At 39.5% G+C, this 22,760-nt stretch overlaps 1 protein-coding gene across 1 annotated transcript in view; it reads left to right on the forward strand.

Annotated features, from left to right (window-relative positions):
• The window catches only part of Wge (BAH domain and coiled-coil containing protein winged eye), a 193,840-nt gene that overhangs the window by 141,640 nt on the left and 29,440 nt on the right, over positions 1–22,760 (forward strand). Inside the window, exons 4-7 of the mRNA XM_076392062.1 lie at positions 1,408–1,419; positions 6,107–6,388; positions 8,384–8,755; positions 19,140–19,364. Of these exons, the coding sequence (XP_076248177.1) occupies positions 1,408–1,419; positions 6,107–6,388; positions 8,384–8,755; positions 19,140–19,364 (891 nt within the window). The remainder of the gene's footprint in view (positions 1–1,407; positions 1,420–6,106; positions 6,389–8,383; positions 8,756–19,139; positions 19,365–22,760) is intronic.

A 22,760-nucleotide genomic window follows, 5' to 3' on the forward strand; every position in this document is an offset into this window, starting at 1 on the left:
CTCCGAAAATTTTTTTAACAGTGATAGAAACACATACGAATAATGGATAAACATTTTTTCAATTAAATATTTAATGTACTTTTAAAACTGCAGGGAATTTTTAAAGTGTCTGTTCATTGAGTAATATGAAAAATAATTCAAGTACTCTATAAATAAACTTCTATTCTATAAAAGTACTTCGATTGCATTTAGAATGCCTACATGTGTAGGATACTATACAATATTAGATTGCTTATAATGTTTTCGACCTTCTTACTATCTTTAGCTATAGACTAACTGAATTTTTAATTTCTTAAACAGATGGAGAGATACATACCTTTTTATACATCTTCGTACTAAGCTCTAGAAACCATTTATAGAGTATTCAATCGTTTAGGCTTACAGTGATTATTTTTTCAAATGATTGTCGTACTTTATTCTATTTTCGTGTTTGATAAAACAGAAATAAAATACCTAACTAGTAATGCAAAAATGACCTATTCTTCTGGTGAAAATGACCAATTCCTCTATTGTCTATAAGTTCGTCAGTGATGTTACAATAAATAATGAGATCATGCGAATGAAAATTATTTTTCAAAATCCTATTTACAGAGATAATCGAAACAACCTCCGATAGTTTCATACCTAACATCCCTTTAAAAGCACAAATTTTTAGGTAGTTCATAAAGCACATAAGGGCACCATGTGCAGCAAAATAATCATCATTACCACAACCCAACAAAAACCAACTTCATCCAGAAAAACTCGGTAATCCCACATTTGTCAAGATCTCGTTAATGCTTCTTCAGGACATGCCGACAAATTTTCTGACACCATTTCGAACCCCTCTCTCAGAAACCATAATGACACATTATTTTCTTATCGAGGCTATTTAATGCCTCGGGTCGCGTAAATGATTAAACGATACTTCAGTGGACAATCGATAATCATTTAATAAAATCGAACTGTCCAAAGCTAAGGAGGCTTTCCGGAAGGATAAATTCAGCGAGATCGAGGTGCCAGCTGTTCCAGCCGCGACGCAAAGAGTCCCGATACGTCGAACTCGGGGAAAAGAAGTTCGAAACTGCTTTATAACCCGACTGGCTCTCGAAGCACGTGCGTGGCAATAATTCCGCCCCGAGAGATGCAATCTAAATGAAATAATACGCGCATGGCGATAATGATTGTCCGACGCAGGCTGCGCATCACCTGCTGCAGCTGCTTATGGAATAATGGGAAATTTCGAGGGCTGGGGGGCGGGAAATTAAGGGCAACGGAAATGCTCTTTGCTGTTGATCGTGGAAACGTAAGGAATTGTCCCTTGACCGTGTTGATTCCTTCCGTTTCTGTTCGTCCTTCTCTGTGGAAGGGGTAGGAGGGTCAGAGATTATTAGACGGAAGGAAGTATGGGAATTTTTGTGGAGGAAGCAGAAAGAGAGAGCGAAATTAATTAAGGGAAAATTATGGAGTGTAATTCAATTATGAAAGGCGCCAGATTGGAGGTTCGTGAAGTGGTTGTTTGTGGCTCCTGCTTGTGAATTGATTTTTCTTTTTTTTATGTACGGAGTTGAGGGTTGTTAGGTTTTGTTGGTGGTTCTTCATAGTTGTTTTAGATGGGCTTGTTACTTTTTGTTTGTGGGGTTTCTGTTATTTTGGCGCTTCTTTTTTAGGCATTGTTAGACGTTAATTTATAGCAAATTCACTGTGACTGGGTGTGGCTGCTGGAGACGACAAAATTGGAAAATTTCTTCATACATTTGCAATTACTGTTTTTAGACTTATAACGTGTCTAAGATGTCTTATGGACGTAAATTTCGTAAGTCTTTAATACGAGTACTGTCGAATGTATTCAAGACGTCCAAATTATATCATAAGACATTCAGACATGAAATGCACATAAAATAGACGTCTCCAAGACATCCTGTGCTGCATGAATTCCAGCTACTAAAATGTGTTCTCATTCAAAAAATCATAAAATTTAACAAGATCCGTTTTTCTTATGAGCCCTTCAATTTCTCTCTTAAAACTCTGCTCCTCCCTCTTTGCGCAATATTCGTCATCCTCATCGAACCCCTGATAAAAGTCTTCGCAGAGCCCTTCCCCTCTGGCTTCAGATATTACAGATTCACGCTGCTACCTGTAGCGGAAGTTATTTACGAGCGAACCCCTTCATTTCTAATTAGACTCGCGGGGAATGCGAGCCGCGTCGCGATGCCTAACGCGTCGAATTCCTGCCTCGTTACCTGGCGCGCACTCGTCCAGCCGTGCACGAACAGTCCCTCTCCCTGGGCATTTTTTCTCACCTCTCGAGATGTGCCCCCGTCGCCGACGAACTGGCCTTTCACGAGGCCCTTTCGCGCGTCTGCGCACAATGGCGCAATTATGCAATTAAAGCGGGTGAATGAGGGGCCCGCTCGGGGGCGAGCGCGTTCGAGGGAAAAAACGCCCGAGCCAAATAGAATCCCCCTGGCCAGTTCGTCGACCATCGAGGGGGAGAGGACGAAACTCGCGCTGGAACGCGGTTCGAGGTGGGGAGGGTGAAGGGGGTCGGGCGAGGAACACGCGAGGGTGGCGAGGCAGCCTCGTCTTTCTACTTTCTGCCTCCTTCGCTAGCCCCCTAACGACCTCATTGTCCGAGGTGTAATCCTAAACGCCGTGCGCGTGAGAAAAGGAGGAAACGAGGGGGTGGAGGAAGAAGGATGAGCTGAGCTTTTGGGTATTAGTTGAATAAAATATTTTTGGGAAGGTTTTGTTTTAATGTCGCAACCCCTTGGAAGAACTTTGGGAAGTATAGAATTCTCAATTTTTGTGAGGTATCTTTTATGGTAGGATAGATCTATTATTTTTGATTTTGGAGAAGTTTTTCTTAGCAATTGAGCTAAAATTCTTTTGGATTTTTTTGAAATTTATATTTTTGGCTTCTGAGAGTTTATTCGTTGGGGTGCGATGTTATTTCTAATACATATGAAACCCCAGCTTATCTTACAGAACTCTTGAATATCATAGCAATATTAATGAAAGTGTACTTAGTCAAAAGTTATGATTCTTTAAAGAAAGACTATTACTACTTTAGATTAAGTAGCTATAGTAAGAATGCTATTTACTGTATGTCGACTAATTACTCTACCCCTGCTTTTATCTCCACACATAACAGAATGTAGCACTATTAAACTGGAAATATTATTCTTAAAAAATATAAACACTTTTCCATTTAAACTCTTACATTAAGAAAATAACATATTTTCAGTTTAACAATGCCACATCTGGTTATATATATGAAAATAAAAAGAGTTTATAAATTATAGTTAAGTTGGACATGCAGGTTATTGTTTTATCTCCATTTCATATAAAATTTTCTGATATTTGAGATTTAGGTGCGTACATAAAGTACTCGGTCGACGTATTCTCTCGAGGCATCACATTGGCCAAAAATGCTTCAGCTCGGTTCCTCCTTAACACCACCGTGGCCCTTGTCTAAAATCGAATCTCGAGCCGCAGGCGAGATTTCAATTATCCCCGCCGCAGTACGAATCCACGCGAACGAACTACCCGCATCGCGTGTCGTTCACGCGCGCACCAACATTCCTTTGCCTCTCGTTTCGATTCGTCTTTCTGGTTGAAAATTCGTGGTCTTCATTGATAACTGCTGAGCACCTCGTTTGAGGCTCACTTCGTATGCTGTGAGCCCTAAGGGAGAGTTGCTTTGAAAGGCATAATTCTGCAGAATTTTTGGGATTCTTTTTTTTTTTGAAACTTAAGACTTAAAGGTTCACCAGAAATATAATATCGTGGAAAAATTGGAGAGATATTTCCCTTAAGGAAAGTTGGTATTTGAAAGGCGGAATTCTGGAGGATTTTTAGGATTCTTCTTTGTTTTTTAAACTTAAAGGATCACTAGAAATATGTTATCGTTGAAAAATGAGAGAAATACTTCTCTTAGGGGGAGCTGGTATTTGAAAGGCATAACTCTGAAGAACTTTTGGAATTCTTTTTTTTTTTTAACTGAAAGATACATTAGAAATATTTATATCGTTGAAACATTAGATGGATTCATCCATTAGGGAGAGTTGGCATTTGAAAGGCACAATTCTGAAGGATTTTTGGGATTCCTTTTTTTAAAGTTAAAGGTGCACTAGAAATATTATATCATCACAGTATTAGAGAGATACTTCAGTTTCAAACACTTGGTTGCAAAGCATGCATGAGATAACGAAAAAGTTCACACCGTTCCATTCAAACCTGAAATTTCCTTCCATTCACTCCGATCTTTACTGTCCGATAGGGGACGTTATAAACTATCGCCTTTTTTTCGTCTTGCCTGGAAACAGGTAGTCGAACGACTTTCGACTCCCGTATCGACTAAAAAACGCTTGCTGTAAATTTATCACTCGGATAAAATCACTAATCAACAATTCTTGTATCTCGTTTTTTTCACGCTGCGGATTGTCTGCAGAACGAACAGGTGAGTGCGATGTTGAAAGCTATCCTAATTTTCTGTTTGTGAAGTAGAACATTTGCTAATCGATGTAGATTGGCTTGATTAGAATTTAAAAATTGCGATTCAATGGATATTTTACTTGTACTTGATAGCTTTCCCTTTCTGTATGAGAAATTGCCAATATTTTTGCTTATTATTCTGCAGTATATAAGAATTACTATTATTTCTATTATCGTGTAAAAGAATACCATATACTGAATTTATTCATTGGATCGAGTTTTAAAAAAAGAAAATACCTACAATATTGAGATCTTAGTATTAAAATTTGGTAAAAAATAAATTTAAAAAGATACTGTTCATTAGTTTGTACCCAATAATTAGCTAAAAGCCTACTTAAATTAAACAGTAAATTACATGGACAACTACCTCATAACTTATACCATGAAACTCCTTAACAACGAAGAAATCGCCGAAATAATTTAATCAAATTACAATAAGGGGGTCCACGAATCGTCGAATCACGACGATTTGTCCCAAAGTGTCTCGTTTCGCGGATTAAAGTGAAATGCCGAAGGGAGGGTTTGACGTGAGGACAAAAAAAAGAAAATCGGTTGCGTTTCCCCTTGTTAGTTCCTCTTTCCCTGCTTCCCTTTTCCCCGCCAGCGAGAGTGTCGCGTCCGATTTAAATGAATTTGCATAGATTTTCCATTTATCCGTCTGGCAGCCGTTTATTGCATATTTATCGGAAACGGCGAGCAACTAATGCGATAAATTTCAATAAACCCAACGAGGGACACGCGTCGCGCGCTCACTTTAATATTCATACCAACTTCGTGCGTTCGATAGACCAGAAGAGCTAGGCCTAGTGGTCAGTCGAGAGAAACAGGCCTTTGCACGCGTGGAGGTGCGAAATCGGTCGATCAAAGAGAAGATGCGATAGTTGATTTACGATCGAAAGTTGAATCGAAGCTGTAGAACATTCTACTTGTTGGATGGGCATTCCTTCGTTTTTCCCATAAACGGATGTCGTATAGAATTTTCTTTTTCTTCTTGGAAAGCTATTCGGTCGAAAAGTCTGACGATGAGTTAAAAAAGGTTAACTTCTGTAGGTGGCAGGATGAGCACCTTGTTATAGCCAGTATTGGACAAAAGTTTATTCGAGTAACAGATGTTGAAGAATTGTTGAAAAAAGCCCATTATCCAAGAGGAATAAGTCAGAAACAAATCTATATGATAAAAATAGTTGTATTTACCTGCCCTAAAGGTGGGTCCACACTACAAAGTTATAATTTTGTTATACAACATGTAGTATAGACCCACCTTAATGTTATAGCTGTTATACGCTGGGTTTGAAAAGAATTTTATTACGATGGATCTACCCTACAAAGTTACAACTTTGTTATATAACATGTATAACATTAAGGGTCTACACTACATGTTGTATAACAAAATTATAACTTCGTAGTGTAGACCCACCCTAATAAAATTCTCTTCAAACCCAGCGTAGTAATCAAAATCTCAAGGAGACTAGTAAGCAGTAGAACACCCTCTGCAAAACATAATTAAATGAAACCTGTGAACGTAGTGATAGAAAATATCATGAAGTTCGATGAAAATTTCATTAGAACCACGAAATCCTGTTGCTCTGATTAGGGAAGCAGCAGATCGATTAATCGGCGGATTCTGTAGTTTCAGAGAGCGTGTTTTCCGCGGCGGTTGGGGTCGGGGTGGGCGGCTACACGTGGGGTGCTCCCACGCCACCCCCTGGATCACCATACAGCCCTGTGCCTGTGACACAGCTCGAGCTGCTGGCTAAGAATTTGGCCAGTTTGGCTCCTCCGGGTCAGCAGGCGCTTAGTCTTCAAGGTGTTGGTGTGAACGTTGGTAGTTTGCATCATGCACAACACACGCAGCATACTCAGCACACGCAGCACACCCTCAATCTGACTGGCCTTCATCATCTTCACCATGGTGAGTACATTGTGATAGGATTATTTGATGATTTTAGTATATAGTAGCACCTTAATTATCCGAAATACCAGTTGATTGAAACATCAGACATCTTTTTGATAGCTAGTTTCATTTTCTTCAGTAAGCTAGTGTTACTTCATGATTTAAGTCTTAATAGATGTCGTACTGTATTTTTATTGTTATTGCATTCAATATGTGCAATCTTAACTAATGGAAATTTTGAATATTCGATGTTCAGTTAAATGAGATTCTACTGTATTTAGCTTTACTGTTTTAAGTTAAAACTGTGTTTGTACTTTTTGTTTTTACTTGATTAGAGATGTGTTCTTCAAAATAGAATTAAAGTACAGTAGATAGTAGGTACTTTGATTAATTAGACTAAAACCGAGTTTTGAAACAGAGGAACCTTTGGGCGTTCAATTCTTTAAAGTTGATTACACACTAAGAACTTCCTGTTCTACTGTACTCAATTTCAGTATACAAATTGCTTCATACGAGTGTAAATAAATAGATAGATATGAAAAAGGTTGCTCCAACTAGTCAGTTTTCTCCAAAGCAAATATTTACGAATCCATCGAAAGCACCCCAGTTATCCCCACTCAGTAGCCATCATTCACTGTTCATAAACTCCATTAAACAGAAATTGCATAAGTAGAAGACGGATCTAGAGTTCCTTCAAAGCTGTCGCAAATCAAGCGTCACAAATGCGACGCGAGAAAAAAGGTCTCAAGACCGAGAGATCAGAGGCATGGAAAGGGGCATAGAGAAAAAGGAAAAGTTGCGAGAGTTTCGTTGGGCGATTCCCATCGCGCGACGCATCAATCTGAATATGATCCCGGATATCCCGTAGTCTGGGAACTTTTCTCGTTTCACTTTATCGATCGCGTCCCCGTAATAAATGGGCGAATTAAAGTCACGCATTCAACAAGTTCGGAAAGAGTTTAATCGCCAAGCACGATTCGGCCCTCGACTAATTCGACGCAAACGTCGGAGACTAATCTTTTCGATCGGCAAAGAAGTTGACGCAGGGTTATTCAACGTCCTCGCGGATTGGTACTTTTCAGAGGTGTATCTGTCGCTCGCCAGTCGCTGTCGAAGTTCCACGTGGACTCGTTAAGCAGCTTACAATGTCGGAAAGTAAAACGAAGGATCGAGGAGATTCGAGATTCGAACGTTTTTCTGCGCTTAATCGAGCCGCGCGAGGAATGTTGAAGTCGATCGTTAGAGTCGATCTTTTTCATCTCGCGTTATTGATTTATTGATGCGCAACGTTGGCGAAATGTTTTGTTGGATTACTGCGAATCATTAATTGCGGATTAGTGCATTATAATTATTGACTAGCGAGGATCATTGGATTCTAATTAATACCAGGTGTCGCAGAATTATGAGGGATTACAGAATCGATGAACTTTTGGAATTATAAATTTAATTGACTGTTGAATTATTAAGCCAAGACAGTATTATTCAATATGATTATGTTGAGAATTGTCGAATATTCAAATTTTGTGCTTTTTGAAAGCAGGAAGGAAGTATTTGGGTAGTGGTCATGTTTGACAATTTAAGTTTCTCGAAAGTCTTTTAACATGTTAGCTGTCAATTACAAATTAACTTGTAGTTGGAAACCCATTACGAGTTATTTCGTACTTGACAATGTTCTGTTTATCACTTCCCATAAATCTTCCTCCAATATATACAATACAAGGATTCATGTTTTGTCAAGAAGAGCCAGAATAAAAATCAGAAGTATTAGAACTATCAAACTATTAAATATTGCACAAAATCTATCAAATAAAGCGGTTTAAATGAACTACTATACCCATTGAAACTTACTCAACAATTATTAACAATCTCACAGACCGCCAATGTTACTGCATTATCATTAACCCGAAAATGGCAAATAAAAAATCCAAACCAAACGTTCTTGCTTTGCCCAAGTTACCTAGTTTTTACGAAGCCCAAGATAAATTCACCAGGAAAATGAAATTCTGCCAACAGGAGGGCTCCACCAGAACACCTTCTCGCCACAGTTATCGCTGGTGACGGGCAACGCGCCGACGTTGACGATCAACAGCTTCTCGTCACCGAATTCGACGGGCAGCGTGGTGCCCACGACAGGAGTGCTTCTGCAGGAGTATCAGTCGCCGACAGGTTCGACTACCGGATGCTCGGTCACCGTGAACGGCACCTCCTCGTGCCCGACGAGCTCGACGACGAGCACGATGGTGATGCAGGGAGGGCAGACCGGCGGCAACCAGGTTGTCCAGGCCACTGGCAAGAAGCGAGAGGCCTTTCTGCCGAGTCAAGGTCAGCCGGTGAAACTGGAGAACAAATCGACCAGGCAGCCCTGCGTTTGCAGAAGCAGCAACGGTACGTACGGCCATTGATCGCCTTTCTTTCGTTTTCTTCTCCTATCAGCCGGCTCCGCCGCGACGCGGATGCCTCTTAACGATCTAAAACGAGGTTTACGATCGGGACCCGAATCTCGCTCGAACCTGCCGCTTAGATTGGCCGGCTGGATATCGGGGAACGAGACTCCTCGTTTTTCGTTGGACGCTGGCTACGCGGAGCGATGGTTCTAACTCGGGAACGATGGGGCCTGAGAGTTTCTGGGTCGATTGGTAATCGACGCCGTCTTTTGGAAATTGTGGGGGAATGTTTCTGGATGACAGGCAGAGGTGTCGGGGGAATAGAGCCGTGAGGAATCTTGTTTCTAGGTGACATGGGGTTCGTTAAGCTGCGGACTCGCTGGGCAACTTTGCTGCGAAAATGATTCTTTGTGTTTTGAGATAATAAAGAGTTAGTTATAATAATAATACTTTATTCGCGGCTACGCAGTACCTAGTAAACTTCTACCTAGTATTGTATCTTGCATTTATCCAAAAAAATAGTCGATTCATATTGTTAAGTCCATATCGTTGTAAAGGACACCTTTTGTCCACCAGTAGAAATTATAAATAGGCAAAATTTGTAGCTCTATTCTAAAAATAACGTTTAAAAATCTTATCAAGATATTTATTAGCTCTCTTCTGGCTAGCGGGAAATCTATTTCCCACTTTTTCGCGTTATTGCACCTAGAATAACGTTGGAAGTCTACTTAACAAAAAAATAGAAGATATAAAAAGAATAAAAGGTACTTAAAAAGGATTATTCAGTCACGAAAGGGTTAAAAACTGACACAAAAAACAGTCCCTTGGAACTATTCCCTGAATTCATGCAACTGGAAACAACTAAAGTTCTTTGCTTTAAGCCCCGCCCTGTGATCTCATATAAATTAGATCGATAGCACACTTCCCCGGAACAAACCCAATTCAGGGATCAGAATACAGTTTCCCCGATGCAATTCCCAATTTTTCTCGACGACCAACTCGAAACGCCCGAGATCCTCGAACTCTCTCATTCGTTGGGCCGCGGTCCAATTAATCCCCGGATCCTCCACACTGTACCTTTGTCGAAGCGCCTCTGCCCGTGGACGAAGATTACCATAAATCACGGGTCGCAGCTCGGTGCCAAATCCGAGGCCGCGTTCGTCGTCCAGCTCGCATATTTTCTACGAATGAACACGTTAAACGGCGAGACAAGAAGTCGTCTGGTGCCTTCGTTACGGAGGAACGCTTTTCGGTCGAATCAGAAGGCGGGTCCAACGCTTAGCGATTCGTTTCGTTCGCGAAGGAGCTGGCGGCTCGAGACTAGACGACTTCTCGAAACTCCCCGCGGTTTCCTTTCACTGGCCATCGAGACTATCGAACTGACCGAGATGGCACGGGTTCGTGGAAATTGTCCTCTTACATCAAAGCCCAAGTGGCATCAGTCGGCGCTGGTGCAATTGCTGACCTTGCAGTTTCCCTTGCATCTGCATAGGAGCGAAAGAGCTTCTGGGGTGGGATGGAAGAAGGAAGAAGGGTCTTTTGTTCGAGATGCTTGATTAGTGGTGGTCGTCAATTGCGGGGATATTAAAAATCTGAAGTGGTGGGAGGTTAATTCCTAAATTTAGTCTGTAACTTCTACGATGAAGGAAACTTCATCCCTCGGTATCAAATATTCTAAAGTTTACTGTGAGAGGAATTTGTATGAAAAAGACTTGAAAAATATGATGATTAGTCTACTGCGCTGCAATATAAGGTTCTTAAGTCTGTAGTTCTGCTGTAAGCTCATAAAGTAAAATAATCTAAAGATGTAAACATGTTATCATCACGTCACGTGAACACACGTTATATACTATAGCAAAGCCATAGTTTGAACCAAGGCTTTCCCTTGTTTTAGACCTATTTTCCTGTAGTATGAAACAGATTTGCTATGATATTCAACGTGATTTCACGTGACGTGATAACAGTGTTCGCATCATTAGTCACATGTTTTTGTTTTAAAGATATTGGGGTTTAAAGTTCTCAACTTCAATACGTGTCTTCTTGAACCCTTACGCTTAAATGAAAAATTTCATTTAATGCCCTTTCTTCTTTCTGCAAATATAAATTCAATATTCTAGATTTCAATTAAGGCCTTAACTTGAATGTTTTGGAAACCTGAAATAGGACGTTTTGCTTTACAACCACAGAAATTAAACCTCGTTTATCTTCTCACAACGTTATCGGAGTGCAGTGTACTACAAAAGGTTTCCCCAAGCATTGAGGTTTAAAAAGATCGCATCCTTGATTTATCGCGACGACGCAATCTAGACAGTATCAGTGACAAACGTTGTTGCAGATAAATAAGTGATGCACATTCGAAAATCTACGAACTGGTTTGTCCGTTTAAAACTCACAGCGAGGAGAGGCATTCCTTCAAGTTCCACGACACTACGAGGTAACAGGGCTGCCGCGATAAGATCTTAAAGTGTGCTGGCTTGCTGCATTGAAGTGCAGAGCAGGAAACCTAGAAGCTTTAGTGCCGCTTATGCAATTGACGACGTTGCAGACGATTTCCTTGTAGGGTGCACGTCTGCTTAACTTCAACGCGAGTTTCGCAGCTCCTGTTTGCAAGACATTTCCCATCCGCTTGACGAATCTTCTCGTTACGTAAAGTTTTACGTTTGATTTCCGTGTCTTCGTATCAGCATTTCTCGGTATGGTCGTTTCCGCCGATGATTTTGCGTTGAGATAACGAGAACAGGTCCAGAGGGGTTAGAGGATGTGATAGGTCATGATAGAATAGATAGATAGATTAGGTCATGATAGAAATAATGCGAATTTTATTTCATGCTTTTAGGTCAGGTTTCTTGGAACTTTTTCTTTTCGAACTTTTTTATTGATATATCAATGGTTCTCTTGTGAAAGTCTCATTACTTTGGGGGATTGTTGTAAAACTTGTCATAGTGAAATTGAACTCAATCGTCCAAAGTCAACCAGCTTCAAATAATCTCAAATTCTACGATTCTGTATCTGGTCTTCAGAGTCAAAGTAGGTACACTGAGTATTTGAGTCACACAGGAAACAAATAAACTTAATACACACTAGCTCTGGAGTCCAGATACATGAAATACATAGATCAAATATCTCAAAATGTGGTTCTTAGACTTGCAATATTCTCACTCCACCGTTTCAGTTCTACATTACAGAAAGTAACCTTCCCCTAACTCATAATTAAAAACTGACTCCAAACATTCGGTCACTAGCATACTATTCAGTGTTAAAAAAAATTACTCAGAACAAATAGGAGTCCAATTAATCCTAGCCCAATCAAATCTCCCCCTATGACCCACCTTTCCTCTAACCTAGCACACCAATGCGTCTCTTCATTCCTATACCTCATCTTCTGTGTATATTCACGAAATCAGGAATTCCCTATTAGCTCCCAAGCAAACCGACTGAGCCAAAGTTACCCAAAGGACCACAAAGTACCTTCCCTGCCCCCGTACCATCCCAAATACCTGAAACGACTTCTTTCCAACTCTGCACAGAACTTCGGTTCCATTATCCCCCCAGCATCCGCGTTGAAACACGCTCGAAAGAGTCTCGCACGGGCACCGAGAGCAACAGCCCAGCGAGAGAGCTCTCCGTCGCTCGAGACCACGGTCCCCGTAGGTGAGCGCGTGGGCAAGAAGCAGGAAGCCCGCGGAGCTACCGTCACTGATGCAATTGACGACCTTGCAGCGACTCCCTCCGGGCGTTCCGCAACACGAAGTCGTGTCGGTCGTTGGAGTCAGGACGGGAAGAGGCGGCGCGGGTTGGTCGTACGCGACAGAGAGGTGGGCAAAACCGACCGAGCTGAAAGAGACTCGCGAGAGAGGGCCAGTGGGAGGGGAGGGATACAGCTTCGAACGCTGAGGAACGGCGAAGAAGAGAGAGCCTTGGGCGAGGAAGAGGAGGGAAGAAAAAAAGCAGCGAAAGCGAGGAGGGTGGGAGGAGGGAGGAGGGGATGAAGTAGGAGGATAAGGAGGACGAGCAAAAAACGAGAAGACGGAAGGAAAAAGGAGCAAAGCGGGGAGAGAGGAGGATTTGAAAAAAGGGGGCAAAAAGGCGACGAACGTGGGAGGGGAAGGGAACGAAACAGATGAACCGGGGGGATGAGAGAGACCACGGTGGTGGAGAGATTGGAGGCGAGAGAGAAGGAGAGAACTTACGCAAGATTCTCTCCCGCTTCTATATTTACTGTAAGAGCCGACTGACTGGCCTCTCCGCCAGTTTCTCCGCGGTATCCCTGACGCGCCGGTTTTACGCTCCGTTTTCATGATTCATTCCCGTCCACCACGTGGCTTAGACGATGCTTTGCTCTGTTACGAGCCGAGGGCTTAGTTGTTGGTAGAGACAGTTGGCTGCAAAGGCGAGAAACAGTATTTCGGCAGCCTTTGTTAGGAACAAACGAATCGACGCGGGGCTGAACACTCAGAGTCGATTTGAGGAAATTGGAAAACGTGGTCGAACTAATATTGTGATAGAATCAAGTACTATTCTTGTCCCATTTGACGTAAGTTGAATGTTCCAGTAGCTGACCATGTCCCAATACCTGGACACTGACGCTAATGTTATTTCATTTTAAGCTTAAATTCTAATATCAAATAAGTACTAATAATAAAAACTAAAGAATATTGTCGTAAAATAGTTCAGTTAAGATATGTGCAGTTTTTGGTTGTCCATTTACTGAGACATTTGACACTAAAGCGTTCAGGTATCGGGACATTTATCTTATTCTAGAAAGCATGGCTCCAAGTGTCTTTCAGAGGACTTCTCATGGGACACAAATATTACCTGTGTTGCAAATATTAGGTTATACCATATGAAATTGTCATTTTTGTAGATCAAAAGAAAACTGCGTATTTGAACCAAAATTTTGTTGATTTAATCGAAATATGCGCTACTGGCATTAATGAGTTTTCTCGACCTTCTTTTTTTCAAACTTTTATGGAATGAAAAATAGGGCAGTATAAAATTTTCATTCAGCTGGAGGGCTTTGTATAACTTTTTATTAGGTGTAAAGAGCTAGAAGGAAGATGAATAAAATTTTTATTAGTCTACTACAAGAATGAGGGATTTCATTTTTTTGAAACTTCAATATTAGATATGTTTTAAAGCACTATAGAATCAAATGCGTACGTTTGTCTGTTTAACATTGACTTTATTTCTAGCCAATGGCTTCATAAAACTGAGAGTAACTCCTTTGAAAGCGTTTGTCAGTGAGTTCAGAATTTTAATCCCTGACGTTAAAGAACTTCTACCAGAGTTGCTATTGAGTCACAGTTTCAAGTATCTTTCGTCTGATCTTTATAACGCTTTGCCATTATAGGATAGGATTATGTGACACTTAAAACGTATTACTTCTTCTTAAACAGTTCAACTTTTGAACTCTTTTTACTACGGACTCGTTCCATAGTGAAGTATCTAGAAAATGAAGCTTTGCTTCCAAAGTTTGAAAACCTTATCTTCTATCGACAGAAGTTCAACATTGATATCATAATAAAATTACTATTTATAGTACATCATTACCAATAGTGGAAATATTGACTTTCAAAAAATGAAATAAATAGATGTCTATATCATTACTTGAAAAAAAACGCACAATTTAAAGCAATTAAAGGATTGGTCAAAGGAGGTCAACATTTTATGGGTACATAGCTACTAATAACGAAGGAAAAACGTACAGTACTAAGTAAGCCATAGCTAATAAACCTGAGACATAAGACAGTTATATATAATCACACAATTATAATTATCATTAAATGCATTTGGCCGTGTATACCTAATTATCACTCATTTACGCGCCAAGCGATGGTATAATGTTCCTTTTAATGTATCATTAAGTTCTCTGTCTATAAACCTTGCCTGACAAATTTATCAGTGACCAGAAATCACACTTTTAAAAATTAAATGTTCCATATAGAAAAAATATTAAGCCACAGAGATCACAAGATCATTAATTAATTTCATGTCACAACAATCCCAAGTGGTTGACCTCTCGATTTCATTCACTGAGTCTGATTTCGTACTACAGTTTCGCCACGTACTTACACGTCTTAATAACTTTTTAATTCGCGGGATATTAACATCTACCGGCTGGTTTCATTGCCTCTAAATTATGGTTTCATTTATTCACAAGGTTGGACGCCGAAGCGGTGGCTTTAAACTTAAACGAGTCATCCATATTCCACGCCACGTATACTTTAAATACTTGTATAATTTTCGTAGCTTCGCGAGCCTCTGCGTAACAGCGAATTAATTCCAGCGAAACGAAATTGTTGGCTCCACACTTTTTGACTCTATGCCTCTTCAATTCTTTTTAAAAGATGCTCTATACTTTAACGTTCGAAAGGCGAATGGGTTTCGTCGGACGCGAGAAACGAATGCAGGGTCATTTTGACTCATAATAGAATTTCTATTGCAGACTAATTTGGAGAAGGAATTATATTAAAAAAACACATTTTGAACATTAGACACTTTACTTCTTCTTCATTTCTTGTCCATCTGATACATGAAGTAAGTGTATTGTATATTTATTATCCTTTTGACATCTTGCACTCTTAGGAACTCAGAAGTTGTCAGTGAGACGACACAGGAGCAAGAAGAGTGCTCAGTTCACTGCAAGTAGTAATATGTGATCAATTCCACCAATAAGGGAAATGCGTGTGTAACATCTCCATGTATTTTTCTGCAGAGTCAATCAGATCCACTGACAACTCCTGAGCTCCCAACAGTGCTTCATTTAGGGTCAAAGGACCCTGCATTCATCCTACGAAGGTTAAAGTTAGATTTATATTTTGCTCGCGAAAATCGCGTTATTCCATGAAAGCTTGTTGTGCTTCTCAAGCCCCTTTCTTTGTCGAAATATTTGAGTTATTTCGTGTACTCTTCTCAGTCGTCACACGATCCACGGTGAGAAAACAGAAGGGCGCGTCAGGTGTTTGGAGCGGTAAAAATTCCGCGGAGAACACGTTTGTTTGGAGAGCATCGATGAAGGGGCGGAGTTGAAAGCTAAAAGGCTTACATCGTAATCCGTCGGTGGCGAGAAAAACTTGGTTGTCGCGACGCGATCCGACGGTGCTTAACCCTTTAAGAAGGGATGTACAGTATCGATTTTGTTTGAGGTCGTTTGAAGTCTATTGCATTTTCTGTCACGTGAAAAAATTGCAGTTCTTACTGTTGAGGTTTCTGGCTGTAAGCCGTGTCCTTTGGAAGAATTATCCCAACGTTTAGCTAACATTCCAGCTGACTTTATCAAGGGTCAAGAGACACACTGATACATCAGTATATACGACAGTAAGAACTGTATGGCGTTGGGTCGTGAAAATCTCTAATCTCTGATGAAAAAACTACATTGATATAATTTCTGAGTCTTCTTTCGGGTTAAGCAGGGAACAACATTTTTTTGTGGTTTTTTGTTGAATTTCTCTGGACAGTGACACTAAAAATGGCTTATCTGTGTATGAAAAAGTTCCTGTCTCGTTTCTTTTCTCGTACCTTGAGCCTAGCCATTTGCATATCAGTATATTGCCTCTATCGAGTGGAAGTAATCGCCATTTGAGCAGCATGAAACTGGTATAACTGCAAAAATACGAGTGTCCAACAATGAATAATTGGGGGATTATAGTTGGCGGGGGGAATTAATGCTAGTCGAATGCACTGCTTCGTCGTTGTTCACTTTCTCCACGCTTTTCCGTTCGATGCGTGCGGATTATTTTATCAGTGTACCGCGTTGAAGAGAATCGAACTATTGAACGCGAAAAAACAAATGGCTCGATTGATTTCATTTAATGTTCACCACTCTGTGTTTGTCAGGGAAGTTCTGAAAGCCGTTGTCGAATGCGATTTTCTGCGATTGACAATCGATATCGTCGCTGAATTAAATTCGTATACAACCTGAAGTAAAATGTCAGTTCTCGTATAAAAATTCAATCAGGCAGAAATTATTAAATTTTCTTTTGACCGGTTCTGCGATGAAAATTTTCGCGGTTTTAAAATATTCTGACGTGTGAAATTGTTGAATAATTTCAATGCATCTAAAATTAATTTACCAGGTTTCATAATTCGAATTCCCCTCTGAAATAATATGATCACACGACTGTTTACATTAATTGAAAATGTGTGCTAACAGTTGTTCCATTAGGAGATATTAAATAATAATCATTTTGTGAAATTACAATTTTATAGATTTCGAAATGAGTTGGCGACGTCCTCGAAGTATTTTTTTTTTTCATTCATTGGTAAGAATAACTAACACTGAAAGTTAATTAATTCCCCGTGCTAACTAGGATATTTCCCTCAGATTTAAAGAATTCAGCTCGATCCCGAAATCAGAATGGATCAACCAAAATCCTCGACTCGCGTCGAAGTGTTAAGACTACTTAAGACACGAAATACTAACATCTTCCTAAACGGCGAATTAATCTGCATCCCCCACTGGCAAATCCTTCAATTGTCGAATTAACGTGGCTCACAGGCGTGTTCCACGTGGAGACGGGTTTAAGTTACGTTCATCCTTCGGCTCGGCGCATAACGACGTAAACAAGATTACCAACAAACAGGTAAATGTGTTCTGGATTCTAGTTAACGCGCAAATAGGTTGCAACTCCGGTAAGACTGGTCGTCGTATCCTCTGGCGGCTTCGCTCGGTTCCTCCTCTTCCTTGTCTTGGAGCTTCGAAACGCTGTTATCTAAAACTCCCCTGGTTAATGGTCCCATTCGTCATATTAAGTCGTTGACAATTGCCGATCCATAGCAAAAATACTGGATGAGAATTAAAGATACCAGACGCTAAGGTCTAGCTGGGGTGTTGCATTTGCATTAGCTCCTTTTGTTGTATCGTTCTAACTTCCTCAAGTAAGCTGTTGGCAGTGTATATTTATTCACACTAGTACCCATTAGACATCAATATTATATTACATAACTTCATTATTAAAATAATTTCTTCTTACTAGTAAAATAAATTCCTATCATTTCGTCTTCGTTTTGTTCAGAAGGGAGCAATTGCATTCAAAAAGAGCATCGATAATGCATCAAGTATTAGACCACAAAATGTTAATCTTCTCTTTCTCCACGTAGCCCATATGGCTACATATTAATCAAAATAAAAATCTTATTTAACCTTAGATCATTAAACTTAAACTAGAATATCAGCTCTTTGCACTCGAAGGTCCTGATTTTCCATACATTTTGCCTCTCTAAGAAAAACAACCAACTGCAAAGATTTAGACGAATGTTCAGTGGTCTAGGGTTAAAGTTTCTATTTGCCACTGTTAAAAAATAACAAAGAATTCAACAACGACTTCGATACTTTGAAAACATTAAAATAATTTCATGTAGCACACATATTGCCATGCAAAGTGTCTTATCTATTTCTTTGCAGTCGTTAAGTAATTTAAGAGAGAGGTAGAATCCTGAGCCCTAATAAATCGTAGCATATAAATAAGGAATTTCTTGCTCTTCGTGCCACAAACTTTAACAAACAGCAACCATAACTCCTCAATATGTACTAGGTTCCCAACGTTTGAACGATTGTCCAGACAAAAAGGGAGATTCGCAACGGGGTCAATAGCTGCGTGAGCAACGGCGACATTAATTCTCCAGGCGACGGTCTCTATCGCGGAAAAAAGGACGATCTTGATTTTATCGTTCGTGCTGCGAGCATTTATGCCACTGAGTGTGGCTACGTGGACAGGACGCGGCGGGGAAACATTTGCGTCACAATGTGTGGTTGTACACGGTCCGTGGCTCGTCCCGCCGACAACGAAAACGTTTATACATCGTCTAGCACTTTGTGACACAAAGTAGAGGGAATTATGGCCGACGAGCACGTTCTTTCCGTCGAGGCTTCCGAGAACCCTGTTGTCCCAGCAACTGTCCCAAGCTCTTTGTGCCTCGGCGCCCGACTATCGGGATGACCAATAATTCCTCGGATGGAAACGAGACTTTTATGGGTGGCGCGCAACTTTGACAAGCCCCCGTGAAACTTTGCTGCAATTGAAAAGTGTGATATAAGCGTTCGTCTGTTCAATTGAGCTCTATTACCATTGCCAAGGCTTGTTAAGGTCCCTTGGTAGATCGTACGTTGGATGGTAGGTCTTATGTCAGATGAATGACAATTTTTGTTATGCCTCTTTTGGCGTTGGATTGTTACGACGACGTAGTTCCGCGAAATTATGTAACCGATGTTTGTTGTTCAAGTAGAAGTTTGATTACAAGAAATGTAATCTCTGCGAGTGTTTTTCTTGACTATTTTTATTTGTATGATTCTTCATTTTATTGGTTTCTTTGCAAGTAATATTTATCTCTAAGCAAGATATATGGATGAACTTTTAGATTAATATAACTGGTATTGTGAATTTCAGGAAAGACCAAGGTGGTGCATTCCGATGCAGGTTGCAGCAGGACACTGCCAGTTGCGTCGTCCTGGAATGGTCAAGATTCCAGTTGCAATGGTAGCTCTGGTACCAATGTAGTGAAGAGGGAGCCTTTGGCCTCGGTGCCCTGTCAGGTCGCCGAAGTATCGACGTCCCTTCATGCTACTACCACTTCTGTGAAGATCGAACCAGTTCCACCGAAATCCGAAAGTGGTGAGTTTTATATATCTAAATTTATTTACATTTGTCGAATTATAAGTGTCTTGAGTATGTAACACAGTTAGTCTAACAAGAGCAACTTGATAGTTATTTGTCCTTGACTTGTTTTATCTTCTTGAAAGATTTGGATAATTGAATATTTGGAAATGTGGATATATCATTTTTTTGAAAATTTAGATAAATACTTGTATATTTAAGATTTGAATATTTGAAGTTTGAATATTTGAATATTTCAAATTTAAATATTTGAAATTTGAATATTTAAAAATTAAATATTCCACGTCTGGAATATTCAAACTTTTGAAAATTAGGATATTTGAAACTTACTACAACCCCATAAAGACTCATCGAAAATCGAGTCATACACATAACTACCCTAGTCCTCATTAAAAAATATCCTCCTAATCACTGAACCCTCGAGTACCCATCACTGAGACCTATTATAGCGAGATAGAAAGAAAAACAAAACACTTGTACAAAAAAATCTCCTACCTGTCAATGACCCTGCTGTTCGGCGTATTTCGGCGATTCCTCGCGACCCGTGTCAATTGTCGAGCATCCAGGAAGAATCGAGAGGACAGCTGTTGCAGAAATCACGGTCCATGACGTCGTTGCGCCGTAATTAACGATTGTAATTCAGGCTCTGTTATCTGGCGAACAGAGTCATCCTGGCCGACGCGGTAGCTCTATTAATAATCGAAATTAAGATCCAGACGGACGATACCTAACACGAGCGACGTACTAGTTTCGCCGCGAAGGATCCGCGGACGTTGTTAGCGTTATCGATTAGAGCAATTAGAACGGGAGTGCTTGGCGTGTGCTCGTGACTGGATAATGGAGACTTTTCTGCGGGGGAGACGGAGAAATTACGCGGCGACGTTACGTGTCCCCTAGCACGTAATTAAGCGATTTACATATTAACACGAGGTCAGATCGTTCGTACTTATCGACAGGTTCAACCCTTCCTCGCTACGTCGTGGAAGCGAGAACGAGAAGTTCCTTGTTTCATGGAATCGTAGTTCGGCAATTTTTCTTTTCTTTCTACTTTAAGTCGAAAGCGGTCTCGATTGCTGAGGTTATTGAAAGCTTGCCGAGTTTGTGAACTGGGAAATATTGTTGGTGGATTTTTTGGGCGAATTTCGTGGGCTGGTGGATTGGGTCAATGAGCTACTTGGGAAGTTTAATATTCGAAATAATAAGGAAGTTAAAACGACTGGCGTGGTTTCTCTTTTTAGATATTATAATTGTTTTAAATTAACGTTAAATGAAATCGTGAAAAAGATGAGAAATGACTGCTTCGAGGGATATGGCTGTAGTTAGTAAGCAATGTTAGTTCTAATATTAAATTATTTCTGAGTGAGTTATTCTTTCTAATGAGGAAACATGTCGATGAAAATAAGAATGTGTAATTACATATTATTATTAGTCTCTTTTGTTTTTTTTTTATTGCATAAAGTATAAAAGCTATTTTTTATTTTAGTAAGCTAATTTAAATACAATAATGTTTTAATATTCAAAAATAGGATATCAAGGTATGTATAGGAAGGGAACAATAAGAATTGTTTAGTAATTACTATGACATTAAAAAGATAAGAACGCGACATGATGAAACTTACGATAATGTGCTTGTTCTGCTATGCAAATTAGTTGCATATCACTTTTATCCTTCGAGTGGAAGTTTTATATTGCATCGACTACTTATAGGGGTTATTATTAGCAATATAATAGATCTGAATTGATTACATAGTTAAATTTTGTATTAATTTATTCAATATCTACTTTTGCATCTTCTATAAGAGGCAAAATATTGGGGAATCTCTTTATGCTGAATTTATACTCTGAATTTAACTATAATTATCTTTCTTAGGTTCAAGAATTAAAAATATGTGTATGACAGTCAGGTATACTAAGATTCTATTTATTTATTCTCTAATTATTCATAGCTGGCAACAAACGAATTTATTTATTTACTTCAAAAACTTGTTACGCGATAAAACAACTTCCAAAGGGGATGATGTGCTTCTGAACAGATACATTACCCGAGAAACACTTTATTAAAAAAAGTCGCGGTTTTCGAGTCCTCGTGGAACCTGAGGATGTTAATTAGTAGAGTGTCTGGTTTCCATACACGTAACATAAGAATTCCTCGAATCGGGGGTAATACACGTTCGTTCGGTGCAGTGTAATTTTAACACGTTTATTGGCTATATTTAACTCACTGTAACCCCAATTTCTCACCACTTGCCTAAATGCTTCATTATCGAAATCACAGCGAAGGTTGTTCTCGAATGAGATAGCTTACGATAAGATCACATTTCGCAGAATTACCAATTTGTTAGTTTGTTCCCAGCTTTGTAATTTCGTGGGATGCTCTTTTTATCCCGTGAATTAGACATTTTCACGTTAGAATAATCTTCTGTTTTATGGTGCTGAGTTTCTTTCAAGTAAAAACGATACGTGATGTACATTTTTAGTGCAAACATATTTTGTGGTTTGTTAAGTATTATTGAATTTTCGGGGACGTATATTTTGTGACTCATATCCACTAGCAATTGCTTTGAAGTTTGTTCAGCATGAATGCAATGATCGTTAAGAGTTAAATATATCAACTTCCTGAAATTCAAAGAATTCGTGAATCATTAATAATTCGAGGCACGAGACCCGTCGACGTTGACGTTAATTAAGCGGAAGGTGAATATAAAATACAAACGACCTAACACGTATTACAAGAACGTCTTCACTGTGAGTGAACGTATTAGCATGAAACGTATCGTTATCGAAATAAATTTATTCAACACCTGAAAGGTCTTCCTCTCAGTTTGAAAGAAATTCAAAAATTTGGTTAAATGAGATTTAAAAATTCGAAAGGTGCTGCATATCTGACTCCAGAATAAAACACTTATAAAATAAAGAATAAAAGACGTAAAGAGAAATAATGCAAATACAATAGACCATATATGTTTTTTAAACAGTGCTTTAAAAAGTCCTGCTGGAATTTTTTCAAAAATACACTGCGTTCGTTTTTCCATTCAAATTTCCACCGATCTCAGTTCCCTGAATTAACGAGTTATTTTACTTCTTGAATCAGAAATATTTTTAAAGAATATAGAATATCCCGATCAGAAAAATTCACCGAGAAAATAGAGTTCGGACGTTCGAATGGAAATTTATGCTCGCTGAGTGACATGGTCTAAGGTTTTTCTGAACTCGCTCGAGGGCATTGATTTTTCAAGTGTTTTCTTTAATGACACGTCAGCCAGGTTGTACGATTTGAACGAGAAATGGCAAAAAATAAAATGTGGGTCTCTTTGCTATTCTTCACACTATTCCCCATAGGGATAGAAAAATTCCTACAATTATTTATTATTATCTATCCAAATTTCCTGTCGA

This window comes from Calliopsis andreniformis, chromosome 2, assembly GCF_051401765.1.
Source record: "Calliopsis andreniformis isolate RMS-2024a chromosome 2, iyCalAndr_principal, whole genome shotgun sequence".
Classification (NCBI taxonomy): Eukaryota; Metazoa; Arthropoda; class Insecta; order Hymenoptera; family Andrenidae; genus Calliopsis; species Calliopsis andreniformis.